Source organism: Equus asinus, chromosome 25 (genome assembly GCF_041296235.1).
Source record: "Equus asinus isolate D_3611 breed Donkey chromosome 25, EquAss-T2T_v2, whole genome shotgun sequence".
NCBI classification, from domain to species: domain Eukaryota; kingdom Metazoa; phylum Chordata; class Mammalia; order Perissodactyla; family Equidae; genus Equus; species Equus asinus.
The window spans coordinates 38,957,917-38,973,437 of NC_091814.1; the positions used below are offsets into that span (position 1 = coordinate 38,957,917).

At 34.7% G+C, this 15,521-nt stretch overlaps 1 protein-coding gene across 7 annotated transcripts in view; it reads left to right on the top strand.

Annotated features, from left to right (window-relative positions):
• The window catches only part of EDEM3 (ER degradation enhancing alpha-mannosidase like protein 3), a 64,175-nt gene that overhangs the window by 30,558 nt on the left and 18,096 nt on the right, over window positions 1-15,521 (top strand). For all 7 annotated transcript variants that reach the window (XM_014850304.3, XM_044758401.2, XM_070497118.1 and 4 more), the window contains 8 exons: window positions 1,327-1,432; window positions 5,532-5,629; window positions 7,232-7,357; window positions 7,558-7,641; window positions 8,947-9,030; window positions 9,850-9,974; window positions 14,179-14,344; window positions 14,609-14,763. In XM_014850304.3, the coding sequence (XP_014705790.2) occupies window positions 1,327-1,432; window positions 5,532-5,629; window positions 7,232-7,357; window positions 7,558-7,641; window positions 8,947-9,030; window positions 9,850-9,974; window positions 14,179-14,344; window positions 14,609-14,763 (944 nt within the window). The remainder of the gene's footprint in view (window positions 1-1,326; window positions 1,433-5,531; window positions 5,630-7,231; window positions 7,358-7,557; window positions 7,642-8,946; window positions 9,031-9,849; window positions 9,975-14,178; window positions 14,345-14,608; window positions 14,764-15,521) is intronic.

Consider the following 15,521-nt stretch of genomic DNA (forward strand, 5'->3'; position numbering starts at 1 on the left):
TCATCCAAAGCCGAGAATTTGATCAGAAATAATTTTAATTTGGTGTCCAATGAGTAAAAATGAATGAAAAAAGAGACAGAAAATAATGCTGTATCGTAAAGTTCTAATTTTGGTATAGTAGTCCTCCCTTATCTGTGGTTTCGCTTTCAGCAGTTTCAGTTACCTGTGGTCAACCATGGACCGAAAATATTAAATGGAAAATGCCAGAAATAAACAATTCATAAGTTTTAAATTGTGTGCCATTCTGAGTAACATGATGAAATCGTGCACCATCCTGCTCTGTCCTGCCAGGGACGTGAATCATCATCTTTTTTTCCAGCACATCCACGCTGTATCCATGCCATATTCGCTACCCACATGTTAGTCACTTAGTAGCTGTCTAGGTTATCAGATCGATTGTCACGATATTGCCGTGCTTGTCTTTAAGTGACCCTTATTTTACTTCATAATGGTCCCAAAGCACAGGAGTAGTGTTGCTGGTGATTCACATATGCCAAAGAGAAGCCATAAAGTGCTTCCCTTAAGTGAAAAGGTGAAAGTTCTCAATTTAATAAGGAAAGAAAAAAATTGTATGCTGAGGTTGCTAAAATCTACGGTAACTTTCATTACAGTATATTATTATAATCTATTTTATTATTAGTTATTGTTTATCTCTTACTGTGCTAGTTTATAAATTAAACTTTATCATAGGTATGTATGTAGAGGAAAAAACGTAATATATATAGAGTTCAGTATTATTTGCCATTTCAGGCATGCACTGGGGGGTCTTGGAATGTATCCCTCATGGATAAGGGGGCGCTGCTGTATGGTCAAATGAGTACTTGTTGATTTACTTATTCTTCACTAACAAAGTTGCATGCTGTTTAAAAGATGGGATCTGAAATGCCTTTGTTTCAAAGATGGCATACCAACTTTGAAATTCTGTCCCAATTTTCTGAGAAAGAGTGTCTAAGGAGATTTTCACTTTGCATTTAAATGCTAGAAACTTATTTTAACAAGTAGGTTTAATTATGCCAGCAATTTATATAATTTAATAATACATGTGTGTGAATGTGAGCTGTACTACAAGAGTAGATGAACAAGAATGGTCTCAAAGTGAGATCATTGCCACTAAATAGCATTTTAGAGTCATTCTTTTTAACTAGACTCTGTTGACTAAAAGAGCCAAGCTTTGACTTGTAAGGAAATTTAATGTATGTTATAAATGATTATGTTAGGAATTTTACTTAATCTTTAAAATACATTATGGGCCTTTGCTTTTTGTTTCTTTGTTTCCTGTTTGTCAAAGACAGTTCTTCAAGTATGCTTTTCTTTTTTTAATTATAGGAATATGCAAGAAAAGCTCTTGATTTTCTCTGGGAAAAAAGACAGCGAAGTAGTAATTTAGTGGGCGTGACTATAAATATTCATACTGGAGATTGGGTAAGAAAAGGTATGTAAGTAGGGCTTTTTATTTTTTTACTTTTATTTTTACTTTTTTTAAGATTTTATTTTATCCTTTTTCTCCCCAAAGCCCCCCGGTACATAGTTGTATATTCTTCGTTGTGGGTCCTTCTAGTTGTGGTTTGTGGGACGCTGCCTCAGCGTGGTTTGATGAGCAGCGCCATGTCTGCACCCAGGATTCGAACCAACGACACACGGGGCTGCCTGCAGCAGAGCGTGCGAACTTAACCACTCAGCCACGGGGCCAGCCCCCTAAGTAGGGCTTTTTAAATCAAGCCTTCACATCCTCAGAATGGTTGGGAAATAAAGGATTTTCATTTATTAAAAGTGTCTTTGGGAGAATATAAAGCATAGTTTCTCACAAGATTGCTGGAATTTTAACTAATTTAGCCAGATTTTCTTCTTTAGTGCCAAATAATAGCACACTTATTCTGGAACACTTAGTGTTCTATTTCATACCTTAATGGGTCAAGCCTTATAGAGTATAAATGAAACACTACAGCTAATTTCTTTGAAGATTAGAAGATCAGAATACTTCAGCTATCTGACATCAAGGTGTACTTAAGTGAAAATCTGTATTTAATAATGTTATCACCCATCCTTGTTTTTTTCCTCTCTCCAGAAATAGAGTATAGCATGGCAGCTAAGAGCATAGACTCTGGAGCCATACTGTTGGCACTGAAGCTACGTGATCTTGGGCAAATTGTTTTAACCCTTTGTGTGCCTCGGGATCCATATCTGTGAAATGAGGATAATAGAACTTCATAGAGTTATTATGAGGATTGAATGAGTTAATCAGTGTAAAGCACTCAGAACAGTGCCTGGCATATGCTACACTTACTGTTAAGTAAGTGTCACTAATGTGATATTAGTCTCGTTGATAATAATTTCACTTCTGGGAATCTAGCCTGAGGAAATAATACAAAATGTAGAAAATCATTTGTTCCCAAAGATCTTCGTCACATAATTATTTGTAATAGTGGAAAACTTGGAAACGTTAATGAAAGAATAGCTAAGAAAATTATTTTACGTCAGTGTGGGAATATTGTTATTAAAATGAATTGTAATCTTGGGGGAAAGCATATACCAATGTTTTATGAATAAACAGGCTATAGGATTGTATAAAGAATATGATTTTATCTTTACAAAACATCCCTATAAAACAAGCATAGAAGAATGGAAATATACTAGAATATTCCTAATGAGATTATCTTGTTTATACATCTCTCTATTTTCCAAAAGGCTTATGTTGTTTTATATAAAATAAAGAATAACTGCCTATATTTGAATAAATGAAAATAATTATTCATTTGAATATATAAAAATAAAATTATTGCCTCTATTCAGTATTGTATAAAATTTTTCAAAGTTTTTCTAAATGGTTCCTGAAACTGGTCTGAATCCTGGCTTCAGAATTCTGTGATTTCTTTTCTTGTTCTTTTCTTAAACCACTTTGGAACTATGGTGCAAATTAGTTAATCATGATTAATTTTGAATTAATTATAATCCTTGACTTATGACACTCTCACCATTGGCCCTTGCATGGCCCATTTTATTTAGTTAATTATTTTTAATAATGTAATAAGCACCCACAAATAGACCATCCATTACAAAAGCAACTAACTTGACAACATATTGTTTCTGAATATGGTCCTTGACTCTCCCTACCTCTGCAGTCCCACACCTCTGTCTTCTCCAACTGAAATAACAATCATTGTCTTATGTTGATCATTCCCTTGGTTTCCTTTTAACAAAGTTTTATTGCATCTATATGTATTCCTAAAAAGTATATTTTTTGTTTTGTTTTAAACTTTATAAAAGGATATCATGTCACATTTTCAGACTTTTTTCACTTACTATGGTATTGCTAAGCTTCATGCACATTGTTGCATGAAGATGTAGTTCGTTCTTTTTTTGACTGCTGTGTAATATTGTGTGAATAAACTATGATTTATGGGCATTTAGGTTGTTTTTGGTTTTCTACTAATGTGAACGATTGTGCCGTGAATATTTTTGTATGTTTCCCCTGTCGTACATGTGTAAGAGTTTCTTTTGGCTATATACCTAGGAGTGGGATTTTTAGATCATAGGGTAAGTGAACGCTCAACTTCAGGGGATAATGTTGAGGTGTTTACTGAAGTTGTTTCCCCACTTTGTACTTTCCCCAGCAACACAGAAGGGATCCTGTGGATCAGCATCCTCTCCAATGCTTTGTACTGTCAGACTCAAAGATTTTGCCAATCAAATGGGTGTACACATGATTTTCCATTGTTTTGATTTGTATTTTTTTGATCACTAATGATGTTGAACATTTGTTCATTTTTATTAGCTGCATGTGTTTTATTTTTTGATATGGATGTTCTTGTATTTTGTTCATTTTCTACTGAGTTACTTGTGCTTTTTTTTAAAAAAAAAATAGTTATACCTAGATGATACTTATGATCTATGTGATACCTGTGCTTTGAAATTTATTGAAGTTTTCTTTTTCGCCTAGAACATGGTCAGTTTTTGTAAACATTTCACATGTGTTTAAGAAAAAATGTGTATTTTCTAATTGTTGGATATGGAGTTCAATATGTGTCAGTTTGCTCAGTTAATAATGTACTGCTCCTTGCTGATTTTGTATTTGCTTGACCCATCAAGAATTAAGAAAGGTGGATAAAACTTGAAGTTGGACAACGATAGTGGACTTCTTAGTATCTCCTTTTAGTTGTATTTTTGCTTTATGCATTTTATTGGATGCATTGGTCTGTTTTATTGGGTGTGTTTGTTGTATTGGGTGTGTTCATTTAAAATTGCTATCTCCTTTTAGTTGAACCTTTCATTATTATGGAGTAACCATATACTCTGTCTTAAAGTCTATTTAATCTGATAGTAATACAGCTGTATCAGCTTTATTTTGCTTAATATTTGCCTAAGTCTTTTTTGTACTTTAGTATGTTTATTAGGCTAGTTTAAAATTCTTGGTCTGCCTTTTCTAATATTTTCTTCTTCTGGTAAACTCTTACTCCATTTCTTTCGTTTCCTTTTAAAAAGACATGCTTCTTAAATGTTTTTGGCCTATAAGTACATGTTCCCTTGTCACCTACTTAATGGGAAGGTCAGATCCCAATCCCTATCAGCCTAGTGATCTTAGGGATGAGTTCTAAGAAATTTTTAAAAATAGGAATGCCTGGACCCCTAGAGATTCTGATTTAATTGGCGTGAAGTGTGCCCTGAATATAGGGATTTCTAGTATTGTAATTGTAATTATAATTATATTGTAATTTACCAGCCTTAGGAGTTTGGAGGGGAAAAGGTGGGGAAGAGAATGTCTAAAGTTAGTTCCCACCTCTTTTGTTCGGTTCCTTACACAGGGCTTCTGTGCTGCCCTGATTTTCCCCGAGGACATCTGGAGCATAGATCTGAGCCGTAGCAGGTGTGAGAGCAGGCACTGTGCCTTAAGGCAGTGGTAGGAGAGAAGCAAGAGCAAAGCTCCCCGGTTTTCTTCCTGTTTGATCCTTCCATAGCCGTGCCTGCTGCCTTCTGCTCCAGGCCCAAGCTTCTCCCCTTCCCCGGGTTTCTTACAGTTTTCTAATCTTGTTATTTTCTTTCTTTGGTCCTCTACAATGATCTTGGAGGAAGAAGCCAGCAGTCGTGCTAGCTTCAGCAATTAGAACTGGCATCTCCAGAGAGCAGCAGTCTTGTTTTCACATCTGTTGTAACTTTAAAGACTGATGTCTGATTAAGAGTCTAGTAAAAACAAGAAGTGTACACTGGTACCCTCTAGAGCTTCTTCTTTGAAGTTCCTCACTGAGAAAAGGTGCTTTAAGATAATTCTTAAATCTAGTATCTACTGCTTTTAAATAAGACCTCTGTAACCAATTTTGCAAAGTAAGATTTTTTTTTTTGACATACAAACTATTATCACCAAAGGAACATTATTCATATAGTAGGGTTATTCTATAAATGTGTAATTTTTATTTTGAAACAGTTTCATATTTAGACTAATTTTTCATTCTTAGTGTACTACTGCCCTCACTTGTACTCTATAAAGATTTTTAAAGATTAATTTAATAAAGAGTCACATTTATATGTACTTTCCACAGATAGTGGAGTTGGAGCGGGGATTGATTCCTACTATGAATATCTGTTGAAAGCCTATGTCTTGCTTGGAGATGACAGTTTTCTGGAAAGATTTAATACAGTAAGTTGATCCAATTTTGTACTAATTTTAGAGCCAATCTAATTTGAGTGCCAGATTTTGATAGAAACTTATCTAAGTGACATTCTGAAAAATAATTTAGTTTTTAAAGTGTAGTCGTTTTCTTGTCGGTCCCCGATCACATTGGCCAGGGACAGGGTAAAAACTACACACATTCCAAAAATTAGTTTACAAAGTGGTTTTATTTTCATCACTTATCAGAAGTTTTCAAGATCTGCCAGTAAATAGTAAAATACGTAGATTAGAGCTTTACCTAATCTTTTATACAAGGAAGAGAATTTATAGTAATAAATTACTAGTTAACTTTCTTCTTTGGATTCCACTTCTTTTTGAAATCTTGGAAATTTGGCCTAGTCCTTGATCACACCAAGTGTGCAGGGCTTTGGCAACTTGGAGAAACTAGTGAAATTCATTTCAAAAGCAGGTCTGGCAGTCTTAAGTCTGGATCAGAACCACGGCATATTTTTAGGGGGGAGGGGAGGATTATTGAACCCAACTGGATTGCCTTTGTCTGTAATTGAAGCAAACTGAATTAATACCGCAAACTCATCAGCTGTGTCACTGTATTCTTTCGGAAATAATTTTCCACTTCTTTGCCCACTCGGCAGTTCCCCCGCCCTGCTGTGAGACGGTGTGACACAGTGGTTGGGAGTATGGGCGTTGTCCTGCCTGAGTTTAAATCCTGGTTGTGCCACTGGTTTTGTGACTTTGGGCAATAACTTTACGCTGTTTCCTCTGTTCCTCTTCCACAAAATGGGAATACTAGTACTATTTATAGAGTTGTTGAGAGGATTAAATGAACTAATGCATATGAAGTGATTAGAATAATGCCTTAATATCTAGTATGTACTCAATAATAGTTATTAAGTAATAGATGAGTTAGGAAAAAACTAGTAAGAGTCCTAATAAGTCATCAATTGAATAGTTTAGAAAACACTATCACATAGGTTGTTTATTAGATTATAAGAAGATTTTTCTTGCGGTTAATAAGGAAGATATTTTTATTGACTCTAACAGCTCAACCTATTGTTGTCAAAGCTGAGAAATATCTAGGAGAAGAAGATAAAAGAAGAGCTTTTAAAAGCATAAGAGGTAGAGATAGTAGATCATAAGAGTGGCAACAGTGATTAGATACATTAATTTAGGTAGTGGTGAGCACCCGAGTGTTAAGTTAGCTGAGAAGGGACCAAACTTCCTAGACACGGGAAAACAAAACTAGTTCTGTAATATAGAACCCTGTAACTATATTTCAAGAAGACGTAAGAGCATCCTTGGGCCACAAAAGCATCCTAACCATGGGCTAATCCCACAGGATGGCAATGTTCACATCTTCTCTCCTCAGAGGGTCCCAAATTAACAATAGTCTTTAATATTCTGAATTAAAGAACACAGGGGAGTATATATAATATATTTTAGAAAGATTTCCATCTAAAATAATTAGAGTATTTACATAGTTAATAATTAGTAGGTATATTTATATATAAATTCTGGTTGAATTTCCTCACAGTGCTATTTACTGAAATGCTGTTTAGAATAGTGTGTCTTTTTCATCTGCTTTTGTGAACATCTGTTGTGCTCTTTCAGCACTATGACGCCATAATGCGGTACATTAGCCAGCCGCCTCTTCTGCTCGACGTGCACATCCACAAGCCAATGCTGAATGCGCGGACCTGGATGGATGCTTTGCTCGCCTTCTTTCCAGGTTTGCAGGTAAAAACCCTGCTATTTTCTTAATATTAAAGTAAAATGATTATAATTTGAGTGCATTTGTGATCTCTAAAATTGACTTACCCAAATGGAGTCACATTTCAAAATTATGTTAATCTACACTTTTCTTGTATATATAATGATTTTAGATGAAATCAACTCATATTTTATTAGTTAACTTTGTTGTTATTGTTCACTTTTAGGTCTTAAAGGGTGATATTAGACCTGCTATTGAAACTCATGAAATGTTATATCAGGTGATTAAAAAACACAATTTTCTACCGGAGGTAAGCAAGTAATCTTTGAAATTCTAATTTATGTGTACTATAAATTGCTAATTTAAAGATAGACAGTGTCATCTTCAAGGTTGATTTGTTCTTTTTCATTTTTTTTCCTAATTAAATAGTTTAATTGATTTGTTTTTGGTTTATACAGTATCATGTGTGTTTTTCCTTTTCCTCATGTGTTAAGAGAAGTCTAGTTTAGGCTAATGCTGACATTTTGTTAATTTTATGTAAAAAGAAAATCGCAAATTAGTATTTATTTCTCAACCTTTTCTAATCCATGCCATTCATATGGTCTTATTCTAACTTTTACGTATACCCACCAGCTGGGGAGACCTTTTTACTTTTTCTTTTCTAAGGCTTATTTTATGAAAACTATATACATTGAATATACTCTTGCTGATCACACATGCTCCCTGGAATTTTGGAGAATGCCAGGTCTTACTCATGCTGATTAAGAATTATTCTTTCTGGTTGTTATACATATACTAGTAGTAAATATTCTTGTTAGCTTGATATAGCAAGACTTTAATAGCATACTTCTTGGCTTTCCAGAAATGTACCATTAGAAATTTCCAAATTTGTTTATGGCCTTGTTTTATCCCTGCTTATTCACTATCCTCTGTGAGATATCTAAGCATTCCACCAATTTAGAATGCTGCCCAAAGTGTTTGTTTTGGAAAGTATAGTTTTATTAGCCTTCAGGTGAGTAGGACTGTGCATTGTAGAAAATTCATATTCATTCAGAATAAACTGAGGCTTCAACTAAATACATCTTATTACAAATGAAGTTTTGTTTGGTTCCTTAAAGGTTTTTGTTTTTATTTTAATCATTTTTTTAATCAATTGACTCTGTTAATTGAATAAATTTTAAGTGAGACTCGTTTTATTTTTAAATAATGTCCTGTCTCGTTCCATAGAGGATTTGAGGTTGTTATTAAAGAAACCATGTGCTAAAATAGAAATATGAGAGCTAGGGACTTAATAATTAAGAGAAAAAAATAGCAATGAAGAAAACACAATTATTTAGACCACCATGACCCATGTAGTGGCATTGCTGAGTTTCACTTTTTTCTAAGCTTTCTAGTAGCCAAAATGATCATTTTAAAAAAGAATTCCATTTAATTAGTAAAAGATAGCAATCTTAGCAAAAATGAATTGTGATTTTTAAGCAATGAAAATTTTTATAGATGAAATTTATCAGTTTTAATTATTTTTACTTGTTTATGATCTAATTTATGTACTACTGTATATTCTAGAACTACTAGTTTATTTTTTCTAATCATATTTTTATGTTGTTTTGTCTAGGCATTTACCACAGATTTCAGGGTACACTGGGCTCAACATCCTTTAAGGCCAGAATTTGCAGAGAGTACCTACTTCTTGTATAAAGTAAGCTAATTTACCTCTCTTTTTGCTGTTTAGTCCCCTGTTCTCTGTTGGATATCTCACTATCTTATAATAGCAATTGGGTGTTTTTTTTGTTCGTTTTTTAATTTTTTTTTTTTTTGAGGAAGATTAGCTCTGAGCTAACTACTACCAATCCTCCTCTTTTTGCTGAGGAAGACTGGCCCTGAGCTAACATCCATGCTCATCTTCCTCTGCTTTATACGTGGGACGCCTACCACGGCATGGCTTTTGCCAAGCTGTGCCACATCCCCACCTGGGATCTGAACCAGCGAACCCCGGGCTGCTGAGAAGTGGAACGTGCGAACTTAACTGCTGCACCACCAGGCCGGCCCCAGTAATTGGGTTTTTAAAGTCCTTTTTTAATATTAAAATGGTTGGATATATCACAGTTCTTATTCATCTAGTCCATAGAATTATTAAAAGATGCAAGAATTGACATCTAAGTTTTATGCCTTTTCAAAATATTTATGTGAACCTTTCTTTAAAGAGAAATTTATATTTTAGAGCTGCTTCCTAAAGCATGACTCTTGCCTCCCTTCAATCAGGCAGCCTTTCTGGGCATTAGAAATTTAATCTAAGGGCTGAGATGTACAGTTGGACAACTTTTCAACTGTGTGTTTAAAAAATTCCATAAAGCAGATCCATGGTCTGTTTTCAGAGCTAGGTCCTGCGTGACTGTGTTCCAGTGCCTCATACAATGCCTGGCACTTAGTAGGTACTCAATAAATATTTGATAAATGAATGGGTATATGGTGATATTTCAGCTATATATATGTATACATATATTCTCCTTTTTAATAGGCTACAGGAGATCCTTACTACCTTGAAGTAGGGAAAACACTTATTGAAAATTTAAATAAATATGCTAGAGTGCCTTGCGGATTTGCTGCCATGAAGGATGTGCGTACTGGAAGTCATGAGGACAGGTAAAATGATTCCTAACATCCCCTTTCCTCAGGGTAACTGTGAAACAACATGAAATATGACAATTAGTTAGAATTCAGATGAGCTTAATGCTTTTACAAAGGGTATTTGAAGATGCAAACCTTAGTTCATTGTGTTTATTTTTAATCTCTCTTTAACAGGCTCAGTTAAAATTGTTTGAAAAGTTTGTATTTTTATCATAGTGCCTGGCATATAGTAGGTGCTCAAATGATTTTTAAATAGATGAATAAATGATTGTTAAATATCAGAACCTTGGGTTTAAGAGTATTAGGAAGCTTGGGGGTTTTTTCTTTGTTAATAGTTTTTTATATTATGTAAAATGTTAAAATTTATCAAGATGGTGATGAATGATCTGGATTATGATTCATTTTCAGTCAAGTATTCCTCAAAGCAACATCATGGTTAATGTGTGTATTCTTATTCTGTTGCTGATTTGGAGGGCTGGGGAAGACCAATGGCAGTTTCTGTTTCACTGGATACTGGATAGATGTAGACGACATGAAATACTCACGCTATAAAAAGCATGCTTTGGTTAATATGATATTCACTAACATTCCAGTTATTCTGAGATCACTTATCTGGTTATTTTATCTGTCCAGAACATAGCAGCACATCTCTAAATGAACACTAAATCTTGTTTGTTTCCTTGCTTGCTTAGCAAATGTTCATTCCACCAGTATTTATGATGTGTCTTATGTGCTAGAGTTATACTAGTTTTTGAGGATTAAAGATATGAAGACGTGTCTTTTCCGTCATTAAATTACTGAGGACAGGCAGATAAGTAGACTTTAAAACATTGTGTAAGTGCTGTGAAACATAGTAAAGGGACATGAAACACAAGTTGGAATGCGATGGTCACTGAAAGATTTCTGGAAGATCCTGTATCCTGAAGGATGGGCAAGAATTAGAAAGAAGAAAGTAGTAAAAAGAGTTTCAGGCAGAGAGACTAGAGGCAGGTGAAACACAGCACTCATCATCTAGTCGTGGAGTTGTCCTTTAGTCTTTCACTCGGGTGTTTAGATAATGGTTGATTAGGTTGGAACCTCTTTTGCTGACCACAGCTGATGAGAAATGGATAGGTTTTTGGAAGCAGGCATGCACACAACAGCAAGAAATAAAAGCAGGTAGGCTGTGCATTTATCTTAACATTTATTGACTGCTTCCTGCATGCCAGGCACTCTTCTAATCAAGCACTTTCTATATTTAGCCCATTTGATCCTGACAACAACCCTTTGAAGTGTAGTTTCTGTTATAATCTTCATTTTATAGATGAAGACACCAAGGCACAGAGAGGTTAGGGAACTTGTCCAAGGTCAGACAATCAGTAAGTCTAATCATTAAGTCAGAATTCTAATCAAGGCAGATGGGCTCTTGACCACCATGCTATACTGGCAACTCATTGGAGGAACAATAATTAGGCACCTACTGTATGCCAGGCATTGCACTTAGGTGTGAGGATAGAAAGAGATATTGGAACCAGTCCCTGCTCTCCCATGACCTTTAGTTAGTGAGGAAGATAGGTGTATAAAGAAATAATCACAACCTTGCAATACTCACTATAATGGAAAGAGGAGTAACAGGTTGAGGAATTACAGAGGAAGACATGTTTTACTCTGTTTAGAGAGTTCCACTTTTCTAAATTTAACATCCTTCTTCCCCACCCCAACCAAATATTCCTTATGTGACGTTGTTTGTAGACCTTTTACCACTGCCTTTGCCCTATTCTGATTGTATTCCAGTACATAGAGTGTCTCTTAAAATATCATGTCCAGAATTAACCATGCTCAAGACGTGCCTAACACAACAGCGCTGTTAACGTCTAACTTTAGGCCGAGAGAGCTAGTTTTCTGAGGGCTTAATGGGCTTAAACCCTCTCCCCAGTTGAGGGTCACTGCTTCATTGAGTTAGTGTTCCTCATGGCAGCAGTGTACTTCTCAGATGCATTGGCTGGACAAAAGGTTGAGAACTACTAATCTTCATCATACTGTGTTATTAGATGTGTTTTCAATTTTTTAGCAGCTTTATTGTGTTCGACTCACAGTGAACTTGTGGCCAATTAACCTGAGATACTTAACTGTGGCCTGCTGACAAATGAGTGTTCTCCACCTTGCCCTTGAGCAGCTGGGTTTTCTTAGTGTAAACTTTACAACTTTATACTTATCCCAGCAAAATTCATTTTGTTGGGGTTTTTTGTGTTTCTAGACCAAAAAGAGATCTTGAATCTCATCTCAGTCATCTACTTTATTAGCTAAACTACCTATTTTCGCTGATCTGCAGTTTTGATAAGCATGCTTTAAAAAATTTCCATCTAAATTGTTGGGAAGAGTTTGGGATAGGACCACAACCAGTGCCTCCTGGCGTGGCATTGAGAGCTTTCAGTTACAGGCTCTTCACATTTGATTGCTAATCCCCCTATAGACCTACAGATCCACCACTGCTGTCCTCTGGCTCGCCAGCGTCCGCCTCCCCCCCCCCCCCCCACACATACACACGCACACACCCCACCTACACACACAATTTTCAAACTGGAAATATCTGTATTTTCCTAACAAGAGATGATCACTGGAAGGAATTTAAATGGCAAAAAGAATGTGAAAATCTTCTGAGACACTTTTCCTGCTTGCCTACCCTAAGATATCCACTGTTGGCAATTTGACAGTCTTCCAGACATTTTTAAGGCCTATATGTTTGCATTTGTGTATAAATTTATGGTTTTTTAATACAAACTAGATGATATGATACCCAACTTGCTAGCTTTCCCCAGTTCATATGTAGTGATTTTACCATGTCTCTATTCTTTTCTAAATGTTTACAAATCATCTGTTTCATAATCAGTTCCAGAATTTGCCAAAAATCGGCATCTTGCTCTTGAGTCTACAGTTCTCAAGGTAGCATTTCCTCATGATAGTAACTGTCAGTCCTGCAGAAAATGTTAAATTATCATAAGTGTATTGCAAATTGACAGAAGTATTTTATCTATTGTATAAAGATTAACATCCGAAACGTTCGAAAAAGTTCTGAAACATCACGGGTGAGTTGTTGTTCCAAAATAAAACATCATTTATGTGTAGGAAAAATAATGACAGCTCTGTTTTTTAACTCATACGTATGCCAGGTGCTCTGCTAAATAAGGGACATGTAGTATCTCATTTAGTCTTCACCCCAATGTTAGGTGTGTGATGTTATTATGTCCTTTACAGAAGAATAAACTGAAGCTCACAGTCCTGATGGCTCCACGGTCACACAGCTAGTCAGTGGAAGGGCTTTTGTATTTCCAAGGACCATGTTCTTTACCACTGTGTTCCACTGCCTCTCCAGTTCAGTCGTTAGTAATGCTGTTTAAACTTGCATTTGATTTAGTAAATGTTTATTGAGTGCCTACTGTGTGCCAGGAATTGTGCTTGGCCAGAGGTGTGAAACTATATAGACTGTCCAGTAAACTACAAGTTATTTCTGCAAAAACCTGGGACACTTTGGGAGGCAGTAAATTTAACTAAATTTCATGTTCCTACATCTCCGTCTAACAGCTGTGCTCTTTTTCTGCCACTTTAAATTTTATTAAAGCTTTCCTTTAAAATGTTTATTAAAACATTTTAACATTAAATCATTTATAAAGTCACATATATTTTTATCCTCTTTATTTCTCCATGTTCCCTTCTTGGCAGGTATTTAAATATTTACAAAGTTAGAATCATAGTCCATGTGATTTTGTGTTGTATTTTTTTCATGTAACTTTTGTAAATGATTTCCTTTACCTTTAAAGCCTTCTTGTTTATCACTTAAATGGCTGCATAATAAACTATGTCAAAATTGTATTACTTTATCCAGTTCAATTAATGTTAGTTAAAGATTCTTCTATGGTTCTCAGTAGTGAAGTTCGCCTGCATTACCTCCCTGCTCTTGGTTCTCTGTAGAAGAAATGGAAAACCCTCCCTTGTTGGAAGGCCAATAGGAAAATCTTATCTGCAGTGTTGACAAAATTTAGTGCACCCTCTGATCTTTTTCATTTCCTTGGAATATGTTTGGAGTCAAGGTTATTACCACCAGGGGATAGATACATTCTGTAGTTCTTTGCACATATAAATTGGTGTAGACAGGTTTATTGACCTTGACTCTATGGCTCTCAGATAGTTGGCATTTGGATATTTTTATGTTCTTAGATTTATTTGTGACCTTTTGTTTTAGAATGGATTCTTTCTTCTTGGCTGAAATGTTTAAATATCTGTACCTGTTATTTGCCGATAAAGAAGACATTATTTTTGACATAGAGGATTACATCTTTACAACAGAGGCTCATCTGTTACCTCTTTGGCTTTCCACTACAAATCAAAGCATGTCTAAGAAGAACACAGTAGGTTATGTTTTTGAATTAAATGTCTTATTTTCTTTTTCACTTCTATGTGTTTGTTTTATTTTTCTGAGTGAAAGGTAATCCATGACTAGAATTCAATAAATATAGTGTGGTAGGAGGAAACGTACACTTGATGTTTTCTTATTTTGTTTTCTTTTATTGCATTCCATATATACTTACATTTCATTTAGTGTTTCCTTTAAGCAAATTATAATGTTAAATAAAATAGTAATTTTATTTACATAACATTTCTTTATGTTGTAGACTTCAGAATATACAGAACTGGATGACAGTAATTTTGACTGGACTTGTCCGAATACTCAGATTCTCTTCCCTAATGACCCATTGTACGCTCAGAGCATTCGGGAACCCTTGAAAAATGTGGTGGATAAGAGCTGTCCCAGAGGCATCATCAGAGTGTGAGATTCTTATTTTATTTTTAATATCAAAGTTAATTCTTGGTAAATGACAGCATAAGGAACATATAACAGCCAAGAAGACATTCACTTAGACGAAAAGTATTGCATATGTAGTTATCACTGATTAAAATAAAAATTACTAGTTGGTAAAGTTAGAAAGCAAAGTTTATTCTGCAATAATGTCTTTATTATTATGGAGATCTTCTATGTGTCTTTTGTTTAATGAACTGAGTCATACTAGTCAATGGACAGCATATAATCATTTAACTTTTGTAGCTCATTCTACGCAGAATAGTTTCATCAAATATTTCCATGTCTTATATGTGTAGAAAATATTTTCCTCTTACCAAGTTTCTTTGTAGTAAAAATAGAGGTTTTTGTTTTGTTTGATTTTATTTTTTGATCAGGTACTTATTCTTGGTTGTTAAATAAAATTTTTTGCCTTAATGAGTTCATTTTCTTCCAAATAGTTACATTAGAAAGGCCACTACTAGGAAATTAAAAAAGTATATTTTTTAAGTAAATATCCACTGATATAAGTATTGTTTTGCTTTTAAAATTCTGAGAAAAATCTATTTTTCAAGGAAGAAATCGATAGTAACGAATCCCTAAGTAAACCTGTTCTGTACTTTCAAATGGTTATAATGTTGTTGACTAATACTGATTTATAGATAATATACATGCTTTTGTAACTGTAAAATATTATATTTAAGCTCTAAAGAGAAAGCTATACCACTTATTAATAACCTAAGTTGTAT